At 36.2% G+C, this 23,238-nt stretch overlaps 1 protein-coding gene and 1 long non-coding RNA gene across 10 annotated transcripts in view; one reads left to right on the top strand and one right to left on the bottom strand.

The window, feature by feature from the left end:
• Positions 1-17,320, bottom strand: part of LOC126351714 (tyrosine-protein kinase Shark) — a 146,185-nt gene extending 128,865 nt beyond the window's left edge. For 2 of the 9 annotated variants that reach the window (XM_050002627.1, XM_050002631.1), the window contains exons 1-2: positions 17,185-17,320; positions 1,285-1,378 (exon numbers count right to left, since the gene is read on the bottom strand). In XM_050002627.1, the coding sequence (XP_049858584.1) occupies positions 1,285-1,378; positions 17,185-17,223 (133 nt within the window). In that variant the 5' untranslated portion in view covers positions 17,224-17,320. Of the gene's footprint in view, positions 1-1,284; positions 1,379-1,805; positions 2,098-15,846; positions 16,026-16,310; positions 16,402-16,520; positions 16,587-16,651; positions 16,782-16,846; positions 16,964-17,184 lie in introns of those variants that run through there. The other 7 variants (XM_050002635.1, XM_050002632.1, XM_050002628.1 and 4 more) reach the window with 7 other exon arrangements.
• Positions 16,940-18,750, top strand: LOC126351846 (uncharacterized). Its single transcript, XR_007565187.1, has 2 exons — positions 16,940-16,997; positions 17,314-18,750. It is a non-coding gene; the product is annotated as an uncharacterized LOC126351846 (long non-coding RNA).
• The last annotated feature ends 4,488 nt before the right edge of the window (positions 18,751-23,238 follow it).

Here is a 23,238-nt window from a genome sequence, read left to right as displayed (position 1 = left end):
TGGCATCAATGAGCTTGTTCCAGCAACAGGCAGGGGAAATTGTGTGCAGTGTGCAATGCTGTGGAGGAGTGGATTGAGAGGGGAAGATAGAACAAAGGAAGAGGGAGACTGCAGAGGATCATGTGTGAGTGCAGGAGGACTGAAGTTACGGTCATGGGGCACTTGTGGACTTAAGTGCTCATCAATTGCCACTAACTCCTGATGCTGCATTTGTATCAGTTCGAAAAAAGCCAGAACATGTAATGAATACTGAGTAGCAGGCAGTCTACCTCGAGTCATTTGCCATAAAACCTCAGTAGTATTTCGTTATTCACAGCAACCCTAAGACGACCATCTGTCCCCCGCCTTCCCAATGACCAAAGTGCACAGACCCTGGATACGTTCCTCACAAAAAACAGTATTCAACAGGCTAAAGCTGTCGATAAGCTGAATGTCAGATTAACAATGGTCCTTCAGGTGTTATTAATTAAAAATCATCAACACCATACTTAAACCAAATATTATGCGTACACTTTGTTGTGATAGTTATAGGTGGAAGGTGTTTAGCTCTGTAGTTGTTTAAGATACTGGAATAAGTACACACAAAACCCAAACTACCATGTTTATGACACTGACAAGCTCAGCATATAAATGTACTGTAGCTGTTGCTGGATGATTTGTGTACCTTGTCTTGCACTGTGTTGTGCATTGCTCACTGTTTTCTGTTTTTAAATTAGTGAAGAGCTAATCCTGGTCCATGGTGGTGTTTGTGTACGACCCCTACAACACCACATGGGATTGGCAATCTCTATGACCAGAAGCACAGAACAAGAATGTAGCTTTTCAGCTCTGTCAGAGGGAGATTGGGCATGTTCCCCCACTGCACTCTTCTCCCTCATGCAGTCTAAGTTCTCATTTGTTTACACTCTGGCTGATTGCCACAATACATTCTCCACACTCTACAGAGATCAGAAAAGTATCGACAAACAGCATTTGATCCAGGGACAAACTTTGTAGGCAACTAAACAAATGTTGAAAAGAGCATATATAAATGAAATGCACAATACATAAATCACATTTTATAAGAAAATTACTAGCAGTATGAAGCAGGGAACAGATGCAAGACATAAAAAGAAACCTGACAAGTTCTCAACTGGTTACAATTATGATAACACCGATAAAACCAATCACAAAGTAACTTTAATACAACTGCGATTAAAACTTTCTAGATTCTTTAATTTAGAATCTACTTGTGTTCAAATAAAATTATATTCCTAACTAATCTCAATGATGGGCATGAAGTACCTTGGAGCAGAAGCTGTTCAGCTGCTTCCCTAGATATCTTTCCATGGTACCAACAGATTTCATCATCCCTGTTCATTGTCACATCTGAGTTGCACTGCAAAAGAACACCATCTACATCATAAACCATATTTGCAGTCTCGTGTCTAATATTAAAATATGTACAAACACTTTATAAACTACACAGTGATATGGAGAACATATTCTTAGTAGCAGGAAACACAAAGAAAACAATAAAGCCATTTTCTCATATCCAATAATAAACTGTATTTCCCCCAGTTTGGCCAGTTACCTGGCACTAACACTGTACTTCATATTTTTAGGTCTCTTCACTGCCCAGTAAGTTATTGCCATTTTTGTGATGCAAAAAATGTGTAAAGTGTTGCCTAACATTTTAAATTTGTGTCACAGACATCTACATTTATCACGCAGTTATTAACATTAACAATGATGAACTGATACTTAACAATGTATTGAATATATGCTGTGAAGTGAAACCAATAAACAATTTAAACACCACCTACCTGCATATTTATTGGCAAGATATAAGTGGATTGAAACTGTTTCCTGCCTCAGTTGCTAGAATATAAGATTTCAAAGTGGTGCAAAGGTTGAAAAGTTTCTTTCCATGTCCAGAAATGTAGGCCTAAAATGGAGCACTTTAAAAAACACCATGCATTTATGATGTAAAAATTTGTGGGGATATGAAACAGAATGATCACGTAGGCTCAATAATTGCTAAAGCACATGAAAGACTTCAGTTCACTGGTAGAATACACTACGTCTATGAAGGAGACTTAACAAAATACTTGTGTGATCCTTCCTAGAATACTGCTCAACTGTGTGCAATACATAACGAGTAGGACAAACAGGGATATTGAATGTATACAAAGATGGGCAGCACATATGGTCACTGATTTGTTTGACTCTTGGGGCAGCACTGTGGAAATGTTTAAAAACCTGTGTGTCAAAGACACTTGAAGAAACATGCCATCTATATAGATAAATACAACTTACAAAGTTTAAAGAACCCACGTTAAGTGAGAAATCTGTGAGTCTTACCATAATAGGGACTGCAAAGGCAAGGTTAGCCTACACATTTCTATGAAGAGTCTCAAAGAAAGTAGTTCAAAAGGAGAAAGCAGAGCATACATCCAAAAGATAAATTATTGCAGGTTAATTCTCATGCACTGCATATAATAACATTGAGGGAGTCCACAAAAATAGAGGGCAACTGACAATATTTACATTACCTACCTTACTGATAACTTCTTTAATTTCTATTCCAATATCACTATAACATTTTTAAAGAGAGAAATCAGCCATTTATGTGTTTGCTCGCCAGATTTTATAACCATTAAATAATAAAACAGTGCCAGTGGGCATTTTCTGCGACCTCTCTAATGTTTAACCGTGTGAATCACAGCATTCTCCTAGATATGTTGACAACCAATGGATAATGTCATATCTAATGAAAAGAATGCTATACTCAACCTATATAGGCCATGGACATAATTCTGACCGGGGCAAAATCATGTATGGAGCTCCAAAAGGTTCAATCTAAGGTCATCTACTGTTCCTCATATATGTAAATGATCTTCCGTCTAGTATACAACACGCAGAATTGGTTCTTTCAACCAGAATTAGTTCTTTTTGCATGTGACACTAGTTTGTAATCAATCCATGCATTATATGGAACAGAAGAAATGGTCAACAAAGTTCTTAAAAGTATCACTGACTGGTTTTCTGCAAATGGTCTCATCCTCAATTTTAAAAAGACCAACATATTCAGTTCTTCACATCTAGAGGTACTAAAAAATGATAAATGTAATGCAGAATGAGAAAATAATAAATATGGAGGAAACTTAAAAATTATTACGGGTTCATACTGATAATAATTTAAATTGGAAAGAAAATATTGTGGAACTCGTGAAACAACTTAGGTCAGCCACATTTATGCTTGAAACCTATGCAAATCTTCAGAAGAGACAAATCAGTACACTGACATATTTGGAATATTTTCTCACAATAATGTAACATAGAATAATGCTCTGGTGTAACTAATCTTTAAGAAAGAAAGTCTTCATTGAGCAAAAACTTGCTATCAGAATAATATTTGGTGGTCACCCACAATTATCTTGTAGACATCCGTTTAAGGAGTTTGGCATTCTGACTACTGGTTCACAGTTTATTTATTCCCTCACAAAGTTTGTTGTAAACAATCCACTGCAGTTCAAATGGAACACTGGGGTACATAATTGTAGTACCAAAATGAAAACTGACATCAATTACTCCATATTTTGACTGCGTTTAGCACACAAAGGGGTGCACAATGCTGCAACAAACATTTGTGATGACTTATCCAGTGATATATATATAAAAGAAAAACCCTTAGAAAAGCTCAAATGTAAACAGATGTGCAGACTAATTTATGATGTGAATGTAAAATGACCCATTTCACATCTTCACAATCTATCATGCAAAATGATCTATGGAACATATAAGTGACTAACTAACTGAGGCAGAAACCCTGATTCCACCAGAGTTGTAACCTCTTGTTAAAAACTGAAACTGAGTGGTCAGTTTTCACCTTGGAAGCAGTGGTCTAATTTGGGTATTGTAATAGATGCATAAGCCTGGTGGTCTTTTACCATGCAGGTGTATTTTTGTGACAGAAGAAAAAAATTAGGAACAGCGAAGGATAAGGGGGAGGAGGAGGAAAAGGGGAAGATGAAGAAGAAGAGGTAAAAGAGGAATAGGAGAAAGGATAAGGAGGCACTAAAAATATAGTCTGAAAGAAAATTATGAGGAAGTTTGGGTCAGATCGCAGTGAGCCATAGTTCTGTAAGGTCTGCTCCTTAAAGGTACAGCGAGTTATGTCACTCTCTATTTTTCCAAGAGAGCCAACAAAACAAAAGTTTAAGGAATATATTCCGAGTATGTTTTTTTTATTTGTTACTGCTTTATACTGACTGGCAATGAAACAATAAAAAAAGGAACAGCATTATCATTGCATGCAATGTCTATGTTTTGGATGGTAACATAAAAAAGAGAATTATTGAAATGAGGATCTCCTCTTCATTGTTAAGTCAAGCTGGTCTCAATAAATGAACAAACAGAATTGAGGATTAAACAAAAAAATGGAGAACGATGACAGAGGAACCAAGGACGGGCTCTATGCATCTGTTGTCCTAGTTAGGCAACTGCTCAGCGGCCACAGCCAAGTGAAACCAAGAAAAAATCAACTACATCAGCTGTGAAAATAATGGGAAACAGGACACAGCACACCTCAAGCTTGCATCAGTGCTACTAAACAACTTACCTGACATACTGTACCGACTGTGACACCTCTAGAATAGTTTCTAGGCTGAAACTGGTTCATACTGAAGAAAGCAAAGAATGAAATTTTAATTTTTGGCAAAAGGTTACCACCCTGTTAGAACCATGTTTACCTTTTAATAACCTTACAAACCAACGAATGAGAATGGTACCGCTCAGTAATAGGTTAAGTTATGGGCTATTTCTAAACCTTTGTAAGAGTTTGTATTAAAATTTAGCAACAAAATTAATTTTGATTTTATTTTATTTACACGTCAAGTTCCTTAGGACCTAATTGAGGAGCAAAACTCCAAGGTCATGGAATGTGTCAGTACATGAACTTACAACATAAAAGTAATAACAGATAAAAATAAATGTTCATGAACCTAAAAAGAAGTCAGTCCATAAGTTTAAGTAAACACTATCAGACTACAATAAGAATCAGCTCAATTTTTCAAGGAAGACAGAATAGAAGTGACCCAAGAGGAAATTCTTCAGTTTCCATTTTAAAGTGCATGGATTACTGCTAAGATTTTTGAATTCGAGTGGCAGCTTATTGAAAATGGATGCAGCAGTTTACTGCACACCTTTTTGCACAAGAGTTAAGGAAATTCCGATCCAAATGAAGGTTTGATTTCTGCCGAGTATTAACCGATGGAAAGCTGCTTATTCTTGGAAATAAACTAATACTGGTATCAAGAAACAACAATAAGGAATATACATATTGAGAGGCCAATGTCAAAATACCCAGACGTGTGAACAGAGGTCGATAAGAGTTTCATGAACTCACACCACTTATTGCCCAAACTGCCCGTTTCTGAGCCAAAAATATCGTTCTAGAATGGGAAGAGTTACCCCAAAACATAATACCATATGACATAAGTGAATGAAAATAAACAAAGTAGACTAATTTACATGTAGAAGTATCACTCGCTTTTGATACCGTTCAAATAGTGAAAATGGCAGTATTAAGTCTTTGAACAAGATCCTGAACATGGGCTTTCCACGACAGCTTACTATCTATCTGAACACCTAGAAATTTGAACTGTTCAAATTCACTAATCATATGCCCATTTTGTGAGATGAAAACGTCAGATTTTGTTCAATTGTGTGTCAGAAACTGTAAAAACTGAGTCTTACTGTGATTTAACGTTAGTTTATTTCCTACAAGCCATGAACTGAGGTAATGTACTGAACTACTTGAAACCGAGTCAATGTTGCACACAACACCCTTTACTACCAAGCTAGTGTCATCAGCAAATACAAATATTTTAGAGTTACCCATAATACTAGAGGGTATATCATTTATATAAATAAGGAACAGGAGTGGCCCTAACACTGATCCCTGGGGCACCCCCCCCCCCCCCCCCCCCCAATTTGACAGTACCCCAATTCAGATCAAAATTGCCTGTTGCTAAAGTAAGAGGTGAACCAATTGTGAGCTACTCCCCTTATTCCGTAATGGTCCAACTTCGGGAGCAATATTGTTAGATCAACACAGTCAAATGCCTTTGTTAAAACAAAAAATACGCCAAGCGTTCGAAACTTTTTATTTAGCACATCCAGTACCTCACAGAGTAAAGAGAATATAGCACTTTCAGTTGTCAAATGACTTCTAAAGCCGAACAGTACATCTGACAGCAAATCGTTTGATATAAAATGATCAATTAACCTTAAATATACAGCCTTTTTGATAACTTTTGCAAACACTGATGGCATAGAAATAGGGCTAAAATTATCTACATTATCCCTTTCTCCCTTTTTATAAAGCGGCTTTACTACTGAGTACTTTAATCACTCAGGAAACTGACCATTCCTAAAGGAAAAATTACAAATATGGCTAAATACAGGGCTAACATGCGCAGCACAGTACTTAAATATTCTGCTAGACACTCCATCATAACCATGAGAGTCCTTAGTCTTCAGTGATTTAATTATTGACTCAATCTCCCCCTTGTCTGTATCGCAGAAGAGTATTTCAGACGTCAATCTTGGAAAGGCATTTGCTAAGAAATTTATATGATTTCCTGTAGAAACTAAATTTTTATTTAATTCACCAGCAATGCTCAGAAAATAATTGTTAAATATTGTACATATATCTGATTTATCAGTAACAGAAATATTATTACTGCGAACTGACTTTATATCATCGACCTTGTGCTGCTGGCCAGACTCTTCCTTTACAACTGACCATATGGCTTTAATTTTATCCTGTGAATTAGCTATTCTATTTGCATACCACATACTTTTTGCCTTGCTAATAACATTTTTAAGCGCCTTACAATACTGTTTGTAATGGGCTACTGTAGCTTGATTGTGACTACTTCTAACATTTTGCTATAATTCCCACTTTGTTCTACATGATATCCTTATCCCACTAGTCAGCCAACCGGGCTGTCCATTACTGTCAGTACCCCCGTTTAGAATGTTCTGATGGAAAGCAACTCCTGCACCCTAGTTGGAAAAAACACAGTTTGCATCAGATCATATGAATTTAGGAGACATACCAACATCCTTTTTCTTGCACAATCATATACAAAATTAATATTGAAGTCACCACATGTAACTAATTTCTGGTACTTCCTGCAAAGTGAATGAAGAACCCTCTCTAGCTTAAGCAAAAACGCTCTGAAGTCGGATTTAGGGGACCTATAAACAACAGCAATTAGAAGTTTAGTTTCACTAAATTCAACTAATGCTGCACAACTTTCAAATATCTGTTCAGTACAGACATTACCTCTACCATATATTAATTTCTTTGTTAGGTTGCAAAAAATTAGTACTGAAAGCAACTGCCTTGTAATAAGATGATACTTATTACGAAGTTTGTTTTTCAGTGCATCCATATTATTATGGCAAGTAATGAGGACATATAATTTTACGAGTAGTACAAAAAAGTAACTAAATATGCGAAACATTTTTCTGGGCCACATGATTTACATTAGGTCAAAATATTTGCAATCACACTTGTAAATTTTTTCTAGCATCAACAAATTATTTTTGTTTTACAACAATTTTACATTTAGAAACATATTAAGTGAAACTTGTCAAGGTAGCCTATTTCTACTTAATGTTCCCAACTGGAGTACAGTATTTAAAAAGAAAGACAGACAGACAGAGAGAGAGAGAGAGAGAGAGAGAGAGAGAGAGAGAGAGAGAGAGAGAGATTATACGCTGACGAAGCAAAATAAATATTGTTGCATGGAGTGTGACATAAATAACAGCACACATAATAATTCATTGTGATAAGCATGAGCTGATCCTTCAAACAAGTTGTCAATATTCTCTTTATGATAGCAGCTGCATAATTGGAACAACAAAAATGTTTTCAGATATACAACCAAAATATAGTTTTTCATATTCTTGTATGATTCTATAATCTATACCCACAGCTAAGGAATCTAATGCTTGTCACTGAAGTGACCCTAAGCCTGGGAGGTACCCTATTCCATTTCTCACAGACACACAAACTTCCAACACTATTACTACTAGACTGTCAAAGAAGGAGAGGCAGTTACTACAATGTTAGTCATAAATGTTTGCATTTCAGACTTCTCCACAGTGTACCATAAAGCATGATAAGTAACACTGTTGGTGGTCACCTGTCAGTCAGATGGGAATATTAAGGTCAGAAGCCACTTCAGTGTTATTTAGGGGGCGAGTGTTGCTATAAACTAATACTGGGTTTTCACTTTCTCCTTCCCTTCCATTATACATTCTTCCTTAACAATGAAATAGCTGTGTTTGTGCGCACACACACACACACACACACACACACACACACACACACACACACTCTCTCTCTCTCTCTCTCTCTCTCTCTCTCTCTCTCTCTCTCTCTCTCTGTGTGTGTGTGTGTGTGTGTGTGTGTGTGTGTGTGTGTGTGTGTGTGTGTGGCCTAGTCTGCCATGTAATACAGATACCCCACCATTCTGAGATGAAACTAAAAGACTGGAAGCAGACAACAGCAGATTGATTGCACCAGGATATTCCCAAAGAGCTGGTCACCCTGTACACAGCTGCCATAACTAAGTAGGGGATGATTTTGAAGATTTATATTTTCTCTCTGAGAATAAAAATTGCACTCACAAAACATTAATTCTACGAGGGCCTTACTTTTACAAAAGCCTGTGCTTAAGGATTTTACTACATTTATGTTTATTACAAACTTCAAGTCCCAATGAATATAAATGAAAACTGTCAGCAATTTGCTTCAGCTTATAGTAATTACTATTAGAAACTAGCCTAATTTACAGTTTCCAAAAGATCTCGTCTTTTTTAGCACTACAATATGTATCTTTTTGAAGATCCTGTTGAATATTGGAGGGCTGGACAGTAACAGTCAGTTGACAATATTTACAAACAAATGCATAATTCATAAACTTAATTATCAGAAAAGTGAATTACAGTTTGTAAACCGACTGCTATTTACTGGTTCTTGGGGGACAGCAAATAAAATTTTAAGTTACTTAGTAAACAGTTAACATGAAGATCCACATGAACTGCTCTTTTATTCAGGTTCTCACAAATTTATCTGCGGGACCTTGTTCCTTTTTCTACAACTCAGATCTGAAACTTTTCCATCAATAAAAGAAGAAAATGAAAATTTAAAACTGAAAAAGTGACATAAAAATTTCTCCTAACAGTTAACCATTAAAGCCTTCACAGAAACCATTTACAATCTGTGGAGCAGTTTAAGCAATTGCCGTTAATGGTATCATCATAAGTGAACTATTGATAGCATTCAATTGTTAGATGGTATCTACATTTTTTTTTCCAATCAGTACACATTACCCTCATCAAGTGGATAGTTATTGTAGTCTTCTGCCTAAAGACTGGTTTGATGCAATTTTCTGTGTTACTCTGTCCTGTGTAGACATCTTCATCTCTGAAGTACTACAACCTACAGTCTTCTTAATCTATTTATCATCTCTTGGCCTGCCTCTATGATTCCCCCCCACCCCCTCCCCCACTTTGCTCCAAAACTACATTTGTGATCCCTTGACGTGTGCCACAAATTTCTTGTCCCCCTAATTCAATTATATTCTACCACCTCATTTGTTATGTGATCTACCCCTCTAATTTTCAGCATTCTTCCACTGCACCACATTTCAAAAGCTTCTATTCTCTTCTTGTCTAAACTGTTCATCATCCATGTTTCACTTCTGTGCATGTCTACATTCCAGACAAATACCTTATCTATGTTCCATGTTAACAAATTTCTCTTTTACAGAAATGCTTTCTTTGCCATTGCCAATCTACATATTATATTGTCTCTACTTTGTCCATTATCAATTATTTTGTGGCCTAAATAGCAAAAATCACCTACTACTTAAAGCATCTGTTTCCTAATCTAACTCCATTAGCATCACCTGATTTGATTTGACTACATTCCATTATCCTTGTTTTGCTTATGATGATATTCTTCTCATATATTCCTCTCCCTGACACTGTCCATTCCTGCTCTTCCAATTGCTTTGCTGTATCTGACAGAATTACAATGTCATTCACGAACTTCAAATATTTTATTTCTTCTCCCTGAACATTAATTCTTACTTCAAATTTTCCTTTGGTTTCCTTTACTACTTGTTCAATGTAAAGACTGAATGATATCGGCGATAGGCTACACCCCTGTCTCAATCTCTTCTCAACCACTGCTCCCCTTTCATGCCATTCAACTTTTATGACCAATGTATGGTTTCTGTACAAGTTGTAAATAGCCCTTCACTCCCCGTATTTTACCTCTGTTACTCTCAGAATTTCAAAGAGAGTATTCCAGTTGACACTGTCAAGAGCTTTCTCTAGGAATGCTATAAACATAGGTTTGCTTTTCCTTGACCTATCTTCTAAGATAAGGCATAGGGTCAGTATTGCCTTACATGTTCCTACATTACTTCGGAATCCAAACTGATCTTCTCTGAAGTCAGCTTCTACCAGTTTTTTCATTTTTATCTAAAGAATTTGTGTTAGTATTTTACACCCATAACTTATTAAACTGACAGTTCTGTAATTTTCACACCTGTCAGCAATAGCTTTTTTTGTAATTGGAATTATTATATTCTTCTTGGAGCCTGAGAGTATTTCGCCTGTCTCGTACATTTTGCACTACAGATAGAAGAGTTTTGTTATGGCTGGCTCTCCCAAGGCCACCAGTAGTTCTGATAAATATAATTTACTGCCAGGGCCTTGATCCAACTTAGATCTTTCAGAGCTCTAACAATTTCTTCTCGCAGCATCATTTCTCCCACTTCACCTTTATCTACACCCATTTCACTTTCTATAATATGCCTCCATGTTCATCTCCCTTCACAGACCCTCTATAGCCTATAATCCTGCCACCTTTGAGCTTTCCCTCCTTTGCTTAGGACTGGCTTTCCATCTAAGCTCTTGATATCAATAACTTTATTTTTGGAGCTCTTCCATTTGGTCCATGTTTGCATAGGAAAACAAAAATATGGGAATTGTGAGTCCAGCTTCATGCAAAACACTTTGTTATTTGTTCACTTATTATTTCCTCAAACTAGTTCCAACAACAAATATCGCCATCATTGGTGGGTTCTTTAAATCTAAAACATACAGAAAATAGAATACTTATACAAAACTTACACATTATTACATTTTTACAGTAAAAATGTAATACTATGTTACAGTGCTTGTATAACTATACTATTTTCTTCATGCTTTAGATTTATAGAACACACATTTTTACAGCAAAAATGTAATAATGTGCTGCTTAACTATGCTATTTTCTGCATGTTTTAGATTTAAAAAAACCACTGATGATGGCGATATTTGTTACTGAAACTAATTTTAGGAATAAATAAGTAAACAAATAACAAAGCGTTTAGCGTCAAGGTGGACTCACAATTCCCATATTGTTGTTTAAGCTCTTAATATTCATACAGCTGAGTCTCTTTTCCCAAAAGGCCTCTTTAATTTTCCTGTAGGCATTATCTACCTCTTACCTAGTGAAATATGCTTAAATCCCTACTTTGGTCCTCTAGCCATTCTTGCTCAGCCATTTTGTGCTTCCTATCAATCTTATTTTTTGAGCATTTGTATTCGTTTTTACCTGCTTCAATTGCTGCATTTTTCTATTTTCTCCTTTCATCAATTAAATTCAATGTCTCCTGTGTTATCCATACTATCTCTTGTCTTTTTACCTATTTGATCCTCTGCTGCTTTCACTATTTCATCTCTCAAAGGTACCCATCTGTCTTCTATAGTATTCCTTTCCTTTGCTGTAGTCAAGCATTGCCTAACAATGCTCCCTCTGAAATTCTCAACAATCTCAGATTCTAAACAAGCAATTGAAACTCCAGGTACGAAAGTCTACAATGTAGGAAAAGGCAAGATAGCTGCTTACCATAAAGAAGACACATCTAGTTGCAGACAGGGACAATTACAGGACACTTACATAAAGCTTTTGGCCACAGCTTTCATCAGTAAAAAAAAGCACACCTCATCCACACACAACAGCCAATTCCTACATTTTGGGCCAGAATTGCAGCCCTTGCCAACAGCCATAAAAAGCTTAACAACCAATGAAAGTCAGTTTAAGAGAAGTCTCAAGAATTTATTGGTGGCCAACTCCTTCTACTCCATTGATGAATTGTCAGTAGAACCAACTGGTTTGAATATAATCTCTAACTTCTGCTTGAGCTTGATTTCAGCGCAGTAATGTGTTCACTGTAACCAAGTATTGTAGTAGTTCTATTATATGTTTATCACCTTATAATATATATATTTTTTTAATTTTAAATTCAGTGCATTAATGCAATCTTAGTAAATGAGTGTTGTAAAATAATCCTTACATACAAGGTTTTTTTTTTTTTTTTAAAAAAAAAAAAAAAGACGATCATTCCACTTGGGACCTGTGGAAGGTACATCAGCTTATTTGTTTAGTTGTAAATATTTGTCATGTATTATTGTTTTTCTGGCATGTTCTACATCCTGGAGGACCACCTCACTATAGATCAATTGGAATGAAAGTATATCTAATCTAAAAAAAAAAAAAAGATGCTGGAGTTGGCTGTCATGAGGTATGCTTGCTAGTGTTTGTGAATGGTGTGTGTGTGTGTGTCTCTTTTTTACTGATGAAGGCTGTGGCCAAAAGCTTTAGGTAAGTGGCTTGTAACTTTGCCTGCCTGCAGCTTGATGTGTCTTCTTTATGGTAAGTAGAATCTGTCTTTTCCTACATTGTACAGATTCTAAACAAATTGCTGGTGGTTCTTTCAACTTATTCAGGTCCAATCACCTTAATTTCCTACCTTTCTGCAATTTCTTCAGTATTAATCTACAGTTCGTAACCATGTGGTTAGAGTCCACATCTGCCCCTGCAAATATCTTACAGTTTAAAATCTGGTTCCTAAATCTTCTTCCACGTACACAAATTCATTTTAAGATTTTTAAACCAAGTATTAGTGATGATTAAATTATGCTCTGAGCAACATTCTACCAGTCTGGTTCGTCTGTCATGCCTTGCCCCCCCCCCCCCCCCCCAAAAAAAAAAAATCAATCCAGTCACCTAGTATTTTTCCTTTTCTCACTTTTTTTTCTACAGTTGAATTCTAGCCCCCCCCCCCCCCCCCAAAAAAAAATAAAAAATAAAAAAAACGCCTCCTTTAACTATCTGAATTATTTTGCTTATCTCAGAATACATTTCCTCAATCTCTTCACCATATATGTGCTAGTTGGCATATAAACCTATACTAATGTAATATGCATTGGCTTCATGTCTATCTTGGCTACGGTAATATGCTCACTGTGCTGTTCATAGTTGGTTACTCACCTTCCTACTTTCTTATTTATTATTAAACCTAATCCTGCATTAACCCAATTGGACTTTTCATTTGTAATCTTGCATTTACCTGACCTGAAGTCCTGTTCCTCCTGCCACCAAACCTATCTAATTAGCCTATATGTAACTTCAACCTATCCATTTCCCCTTTTTGAATTTTCTGACCTACCTATGTGATTAAGGGAACTAACATTCCATGCTCTGCTCCATAGAATGCCAGCTTTGTTTCTCCTAACGATGACATATTCCTGTGTAGTCTCCCCCAGCCCCCTCCCCCTCCCTGGAGAACCGAATGGGTCGCTAGTTTGCCTCCAGAATATTTTACCCAAAAGGATGCGATCATCATAAAAAAGGAAATGATATGTCAGACCTCTGAGGTTGGAAGTACCATTTGTATCATTTAAACTAATCAAGTTGCACAGCTGCACGGACACATAATCCTTCGTTGTTGTCAGTTAGTGCCTCTGAGTTTGTTTCGTTGCAGTTTTCCTACAAGGTGCAACTTTGTGGCTTGCAACGTTTTGTTTGTGGACTGAGAGACTGCACCTGGATAGTAGCTGAGTCACTGGCAGCTGGTCCTTCTGAAGAGATTAAGGTGGATGATCCTGATTTTTATTTATGGTAATGCAGTGGTTAGAAGAAGAAAGAAGAGAAAGAATCTGCACTAAACACTGATCATGATTCAGCACCTGAACTGATCATGATTCAGCACCTGCTTGAGATAAGTGATGACAAGAAGGAATACAATGAAAAGGTGTCACAAACTGACACTGATGAGGTATGTGAATCCAATGGAATTCCACAAAACTTATGTGGTAAAAATCGATTCAATTGGTAAGCTAAAGAAGCACTTCCTTCATCTGAACAAGGCAACTCATCACCACCATTTAGCTTCTTGGTTTGCACTGCCAACTATGAGTGAAAGTTGAAGCTACTACATGCAGAACTGCCAGGATGTGTATACCACACGACACTTTGCTGTGCCAATGTTGACAGGGTTCTGTGGATGATGCAAATTTAAAATAAATAAATATTTTCGTAATGCCTATTTATACACTGGAGGGGGTGGGGCGAGGGGTGGGATCCATATGAGGAAAATACTTTTCTGAAAGCTATATAAGCTCTTATTCAGCTAACAAATCATCTTCAGTATTTCAATAGGAATACCATAGCTGATAATAGGTTTGGATCCACTGAGTTGCTGAAAATACTGGTGGAAAAAGATCTGACTTTTGGTAGTACAGTAAATACAAACAAGAAAGAGACACAACATACATTTCTACCACATAACACTATAAAAGTGGGTTCAGAGCTCTAAGAGTTCAGAAATAATATGATGTTGACTTCCCTGGTATCAATGAAGAATAAAGCAATAGTGTTGGTATCTTCCACACATCACTGTAGGGGCACTGACAGTGCAAGTGGTAAGCTAGAGATCCTTACCTGTTACAATAAAACCAAGTGTCATACAGATTGCTTGGATAAAAAGTGTGCTCTGTATAGTTGTGGTCATCAAATTTGCTCATGGTCAATTGACATTTTTTTTCCAGACCAGTGACATTAGTGCAGTAAATACATATGTAACCTATGGCTCTTACAAAAACCATCAACCACTTTGCAGACTACCTTTCATGAAAATGCTTGCAATGAAGCTCGTTAGACCATTAACAAAATTCGAGTTACCAACAATCATCTCACGATTGGAACTCTTGCCTGCGTTGGGAGAATTTTGGGTACTCAAAAGGAATAACACTTTGAAGAGAAACTCCAGAAGTGTTATGTGTGCTATACATGTCCTTCCAGTAACAGGGAAAAAACTGCATACATGTGCCAGTCTCGCAAAAACTTGCCACAGTTGGCACCATACATGAATATATATCTCTGTGGTAAGTAGTGCAAATATGTCTTGTAATTCCGTGTAATGGGAGTATGTAATAAACAGAATCTACAGGATTTATGTCCTCTGTGTGTTGTTTGCAGTTTCATGGAATGCATGTGTTTGTTCTCAAATTCTTATTTGAATTATATAAATGTGTTCCTAAAGTAACAATATCTGTGGAAAAAAATTGGGTTAAACCAGAACACAATGGGTATTTTTCATAAGTAAGAAACAAATTCTTAGTTTTTGGCAGTTATGTTTCTTGTTAATGAGTTAATTTGTTTTTTGAAAGTATTTATTAAAATTTTCCATGTCAATTATTTAATTTCTACATAATAAATAGGCTACTTTTTTGAGGTCTCTCAGACCACATGTGGATGATGAACTATGTATCACAGGGTAGTAGTGTAGGTTATGTTTGTTGCAACAGTAAATTTGTAAAAAAAAATTACGGTCTCTAAGTACCTTACAAAATGAAAGGTTGGGAGTTACGAAACTAAAAACCTATTAAGTTTTAGTACAGGTAATGGTTATGTACTATATTATATAGTCAGCATGATCTTCCTACTCTAGTAATTGCAGTAGACGCAGTTCCTGTTCAAGACAATCATGATCATCAAGAGCAATAACAAAAACGTAAATAATGTAACAATTAACGATAGAACATAATTCTCTTGGAACTTCACGAGTAGCGAAGCTAACTATTCAACAACTTGCACTGGGCATACTGAGATAATGTACAGCCTACATCTTACGTCAAGACTCCAGACGCATGGTAAGGCCTTTGGAATACAACCATTATCAGTCCTAAAAATGCATTACGCCTTACAGTAATTAGGGTTCTAAAGTCAATACAAGACAGACATGAAATCAAGCTCCGAAGAGCAAACCTAACTATGTATCAAGTGGAAATAATCAAATTTTCTTTTTTCCAAATGATTGGTCTGCTTGTGGCAGAGAAATAAGTGTTTTCATGCATATTAAATATATAGTGCCTCTGAACACTGTCATCGTATAACAAAAGCTTTCTACCATTGTTGACTTGCAAGCTAGGTTTTTTTATATATATAACTCGTTGTTTCATGCTACACAAACGTTTATAGAAACACTAGTGCTTCGAAGTTTCGGCATACGCAACCAACACAATGGCACATTATGCTGGGCGAACCAACGTCTGTCACAAAAGAAAAATTAATGCGAATTTATGGCCGTAAACTGTTCTACAAACAGTAGGTTACGTACAGCATTTTAGCAACAATCGTTGGCTGTTGTGAAGATGATTGTTCCTTCTTTCTCACTCTGAAAGTTCCAACATTGTACATTATTATTATTATTATTATTATTATTTCTACGATGACGATAAGTAAACACACCATCCAAAGTAACCCTGTTTTAGGCAGCATTCAATACTTCATTCTCAAAAAATTGTCACCAACATAATACAACACTTTTACGCAGTCGTGCTTATGAATGAAAATACATCAAATATGGGAATTGAACCTAATGGGGGGAAAAAACACTTTCACGTATTCTGGAATTCCTACGCGTCTTTCATTTATTGTACCAACCTTCAGTTCCTCGAGCGGTACAAATAAACTTCGACTTCGATAGATGCATGTAAGCAAAGCTGTAGTTGAACCATACAGATCACATATCAACAGGTGTTTACAAACCAGAGTCGTAATTCAGATCGTACATTTCATTTCCTCACATCCGGATGTAAGTAAACACTGTGACGAAGAGTCTAATTACCCGTCATAAAGAAAAGCAGATTTTCCGATAGTGGATAAATGTTGTGAATATGGTTTTTAAGAGAACGCGATTTAACTAATACGTCCCGCCCGGATGTTATAAATAATAATAAAAAAAAAACATCGCGAAGTACACCGTACAGTAGTCCACTTACCTTAAGTTGTAGGAACCTTGACACTAGCTGTTTCAACATTGTTGACGTACAGTAGCAATTTGAATGTCCATATCACATTTGAGTCTTTGTGTGTATTCTGTATACCTGTCGACCTTGTTTTTGCACCAGTAACCCACACAACAGGGCCTCAGAAATATTCGCGGGAGCAAGAGGCGGTTGGTTGAATCAACACCGCTGTGCATGAAGTGGAAAGATGAATCAACTCCATTCGTCATTAATAAATATCCAGCGTCCACCTTGGTAGGATAGCATCAGAATAACAATTGGCCTAGAGAAGTTTACCTTCACTTTATGAGTCATACCTGTCCTGGTAATTTACCTGTGTTCTCCAGCTACTGGAACTAACTCATAGGATTAAGTTGATTGATTCATCTTTAAGTATGTTCCATGTAATTGATGTCTTGTTACATACATTTATATAATTGCAAAATAAGTCATACATTTTAGATATTAAAAAAATGTAATTATGGTTTATACTAGACACATATAATAATTATTAAATATACATGTGTCAAACAGAGAAACCGTGTATGTGACACAATACACTTGCTGAGAAACTCATTTTAACAAATATTTATGAGATATGCTTGTTACATGTTAACATAAAGTATGAAACCATTATAAAAATAAAACAATATGGCACAGTAAACATTTTATGAAAAACTAAAATAATATAGTGGTCAGATAATACAGCAATTTTAGAAGATTAGATCATTTTTATTGAAAATTGTAAGTTATTCTATCGTGTAGAATGTTTCTGAAGACATTCAGTGATACACCTTATGTTGTTGTTGGTAACATATTAAATAAGTGTATCCCTATGCATACATAACCATTTCAGTTTTTTCAAGGCTAATATTTGCGATGTCAATAATCTGCCTTTGACGTGTGTCATACTTATGTATAGACCTTTGCAATTCCTGGCTTTCTTGGTTTTCCTTGATATGCACCAAGCTGCCGAGAATAAATGCAGTCGTCAGTATTTTGAGCTCCTTAATGTATTCCATACTTGATAGGTTTTTTCTTTCTCCAGGAACGCATCTAATGGCCTTTTTGTGCACATAAAAATTCTTTTCACTCCAGAGGCGTTACCCCATAGCAGCAGTGCATACATGGAGTGACCCCCCCCCCCCCCCCCCTTTTTTTTGCTTGTCAGTTACACAAGTCCCAAGTCTACTTATCAGTAAGGTGACTTGGGCTAACTTTGTGTACACATAGTGTGAGTTTCCCAAGCTAAATTTTGGATGAAGATGAATCTCAAAGTGCTTAACCGAGATACTACAGTTGTCATTATTAAAAGAATATGTACAGTTTTAGAGTGGTTAATTTATAACTTATTTATTGTGGACCATATACTGAATATTCTGAATTGTTCTGCACCTTTGTGCTCCTGTGTGTCTTAGGCTTCATGTACTGTAACAAAGATGGTGTCATCTGCTTACAATATGGACTTACATGGCATTGTATTGTGCAAATTGTTTACATAAATTATTAAAAGCAAAAGTTCAAGAACAAACCTTGTGGGACACCACATATAAAAAAACAGAGTGTCTGATTTGTTTTTTTATTAAAGATGCAATCAGAGATAGTACTTTACCTGTAAAACCATAAAAGTAAAGCTTTTTTAATAGAATTCTGTGACGGACATAATCAAAAACTTTACTCAGGTCTACAAATGTGCTATTTAAAACAAAATTAATATGCAAATGCAGACAAAGTAAAGGATATAATGTTTTCCACTGCTTTAGCAGTCAGGAAGCCAGGTCTAAATCCATGTTGAGAATCACTAAGAATGTTGTTAGCAGATAGATGCTTACAGATTTAGAATGGCATGCAGCACACTATGACTTTCAATAGAATAGGTTTTAAAGAACTTGGTTGATAGTTAGTTAGACATGACTTATCTCCATTTTTATGTAATGGTGCGACCACTGTCATTTTTAAACATGCTGGGAAACAACCACTAGTAAGTATCCAGCTTACAAGCAAACAGAGTAGGTATGCTATTACTTTTCCTGTTAAGAATGGTCTGTCTGATCATGATGCACAGCTAGTTACAGTATACAGCATAGTTCCATCCAATAATACAAAACAGTCATCCAAAATACTGTGCTCAGTTAATGATTTAACCATTGCAAATTTTTGGAGTAAGCTTGCAACAATTATAGGAAATACGGAAGCGTCCGATCCCGCCTGTCTGCTTTGACCCATGACGTCACAAATATGGCGGAAACGACCATAAACCACGATTCCAATATGGCGCTTATAAAGTCAGTATGTACACATCATGAGGACGAAAATACAGGAAAAACAAACACACATACTTTCCACAAAAAGCCTATTGACACTAACGGGACAAGTGTGGGAAATGGGGTGTTTTTAGGTGGGGGCAAACTAAATATACACACATTTAGACACCCACCCCCATACAAAACCAAACAAAACGACGAAAAAAACCGACATCACAAAACTCCCCAAATACCACTAAACACAATATCATCTGGAATGGGACACTTCCCTTGACCTATATAGTTCAACAGCAGCTCCCGATCCCATAAATCAGGATCAAACACTTCCCTTGGCCTATATAGCTCAAAAACATCTCCAGATACCAATATCAACATACACAGCCACACATTGGGATCGAACACTTCCCTTGACCTGCACACTGTTAATTTTATCCGTCATATCCATTCCTGAACAAAAACAACAACCGATTAATTTTACTAAAATTAACACACAATGTACAGCAAACAACACTAAATTAATCTTCACACAGAATCGTTAACGCACTGAAACGAATTCCACTACAAACACGCCGACACTCGAAGAATTCTGGATAATGAGCAAAAGCAAACTGAGCCCATTACACCACACAAACGAAAACCCTGAACATACCACCAGAAAGCTCAACAAACCACAACACGACGACATCTACAAACACGCCACACTCACAAACCAAACTCCTTGCCGTCATGACGTCACACACGACAACACACTTACGTCATGGGTCAAAGCCGACGCGTGGGATTGGACGCTACTGTCGACCCCAGTTATATACTGGGATGAGATGCACAGGTAAGCTGACACTAATTTAAAATTTAATCTGTTTCATGATACTCTTTTGAGTATAGTTGAGAACAGTTTCTCTAAGAAAACAGTGAAACTTAACTATAGGAAACTGCCTAAATGCCATGGCTTACTAAAGGGATAAAAATATCTTGTAAACAGAAAAGGGAATTGTATCTTATAGCTAGAAGAAGTAATGATCCAGAAACAGTCAAACATAAAAACTACTGTACTTCATTAAGAGAAGTTATTGAAGTATGTGGATTATGTCTGAGATTAGCACCTCTGATAATACAATCAAAACAATCTGGAGTATTGTTAAAAGGGAAACAAGGCAACTGAGAGCACAGGAAGCTGTTTATGAATAAAACTCAATGTACAGTTTGTTAACAAAAAGTCAGAAGAATAAATATTTTAATAATCATTTCGTAAGCGTTGTAGAGAAACAAGGATCCAGCTATTCATTAGGAAATGCAAGACTGTATATGAAAGAGGCAATACCTATTCGATTTGATAAAATTGAAATTCAACCCACCTGTCCTGTTGAAATTAGGAAAATAATAAATTCACTCAAAAGAAAAAGCTCGCTTGAGATTGGTGGCATTTCCAACAGATTATTAGATGCTTGTTCCCAACAGGTAAGTAGGATTCTCAGCCACATATGTAGTAGCTCACCGAAAAAGGGCGTTTTTCCAGGTAGACTGAAATGTACTATTGTTAAACCATTGTGTAAAAAAGAGTATAGCTGCCATGTTAACAAGTACTACCACCCAGTCTCACTTCTAACAGCTGTATCCAAAATTCTTGAAAAAGTAATGTATTCAAGGGTAGCTTTGCATATGACCTGCCACTCTATATTCATAAGGATGGAAAGCTAGTTCTTTTTGCTTATGATACAAGTATAGTAATGACACACATCATACAAGAATTAGCTGAGGAAATTGTAAATAATGTCTTTCAAAAATTGTTAAGTGGTTCTTTGTAAACGGACTAACACTAAGTTTTGAGAAAACACCGTATATACAATTCTGGCATAACACCATCGATAAATATAGACTTTGAACAGAAGTCTGTTGCGAAGGCAGAATATTCAAAATTTCTGGGCGAGTGCATTGATGAGAAATTGAATTGGAAGAAACATATTGATGCCATGCTGAAATGGCTAGGTTCAGCTACTTATGCTATTAGGGTTATTGCAGATTTTGGTGACAAGCATATTGGTAAATTAGCATACTATACCTGTTTTCATTCACAGCTTTCATGTGGCATCATATGTTGGCGTAATTCATCAGTAAGAGACAAAGTATTCATTGCACAAAAACTTATATAATCAGAGTAATAGCTGGAGCCCACCAAAGACCCCTTGCAGACATTTATTTAAGAAACTCAGGATATTCATAGTACCTTTACAATACATGTAATCACTTTTGAAATTTGTTATAATCCCAATCCAAAAATAACAGAGAAGTGCATAGCTACAACCTAGAAGAATGGATGATCTTCACTATACTGGGTGAAATCTGACTTTGACAAAGAAAAGGGTGCATTATTCTGCCACAGAAATGTCATATTCATGATCTATGGAACAACTAGTAATGTAATGTCTTCTGTTTTTATTTTAAAAAAGTATTAATTTTTGTTATTTACAGAATTAGATAAACCATAAATCTCTTCTGCTTTTGAGCTGCTTAATTCTGCAAGTTTTCATTTCATGATGTCACTTAACTGGACCTCTTTCCAGTCACTTGTGGAAGAAAACACCATAGAAAAAAAGACTGCATTCTGAAAAGTGCTTTTTTCAGTTTAATTCTCATCACTATATGGACACCTAAGAATATTGAAGTTTCTGTCTTATTTATCATTTCCTCATCATATGTTACACTTATCATTCATGCTGTATCCCTCAATGTACAGAAATGACTATGTTGTGTCTTTCTAAAACTGAGGATGAGATCATTTTCAGAAAATCTGACATGAAGTGACTTACTACTGCAATTGCAAGTGTCAGGTCAGCTCTGGTTCCTAACTGCACTTATGTCAAATTGCCTATAGCTTCTCTGTCGGGAATATTTCTTATGGTGTTTCTCTCTTTATCTGTCTTGTGCCTCATATCGTATTTGGTTGTTGTCCAAAGGTGTTGAAACTACATTGCAATCTTGTCACCTTGTGTTTATTCAATATTCATTCTACACAATGAGATTGATCTGTCCATACTAATACCTTTTTGCGATCTCTTGCGATTCTGATGTCCAGCAATTTGACATGACCTGTAGCTATGAATTGAGTTTCTTTCTGAAGCTTTCCTTCTCGCATGGATTATTACTGAAACCTAAAATGTTGTAAATATAATTTGCTACAATTAATATCTAATTTCCAGTATTCTTCATATAATCACTTGGATCTGCTGTACTTCTTGTAAAGTTCAAGTTTAAGAGTGCTTCGTTTAGATTACTATTCCAGTTTTAATCCATAAACTTCTTTTTTAAGCCTCACAATATAGTTGCTGTTAATCAATCTCTAGGGTTTTGACACAAGTTTCCTCTTTCAAATCAGCTTGTAGCAATGCCCAAGTGAATTTTAGTAACTAAACCAAACAAATACTTAATGAATGTAGCAGATGACTGGGGCATACGTCCCTTCATTGTTAACACCCTTTGTTTGAGCACATCCTTTAACTACTATCTGTACTTTTAACTGAAAATGTTACCTTGGAGATTCTTTTAGTCTTGAAAATCCACTTTGTGTCTGTTGCTTGTGACTGCAATTCTTCTTTAACTTCTTTACACTAATTGTGGGATTCTCTACATTGTAGAGCCTCTTCTAATGACCTCTCTGAATTATCTTTATTTGTAGAGTGGATCTGAATTCTCGGAATGTGTAGGGTGATAGGTCACATAAGCATTCATTGTTATTGGTTTTGGAATTCTTGTTGATCTTCTGACCATTTAACGTTGGTGTGAGGAT

The sequence above is a fragment of the Schistocerca gregaria genome, chromosome 1 (assembly GCF_023897955.1).
Source record: "Schistocerca gregaria isolate iqSchGreg1 chromosome 1, iqSchGreg1.2, whole genome shotgun sequence".
Lineage (NCBI taxonomy): Eukaryota > Metazoa > Arthropoda > Insecta > Orthoptera > Acrididae > Schistocerca > Schistocerca gregaria.
The sequence above is the reverse complement of the archived record's forward strand: the minus strand, read 5'-3'. Positions and strand labels throughout refer to the sequence as shown.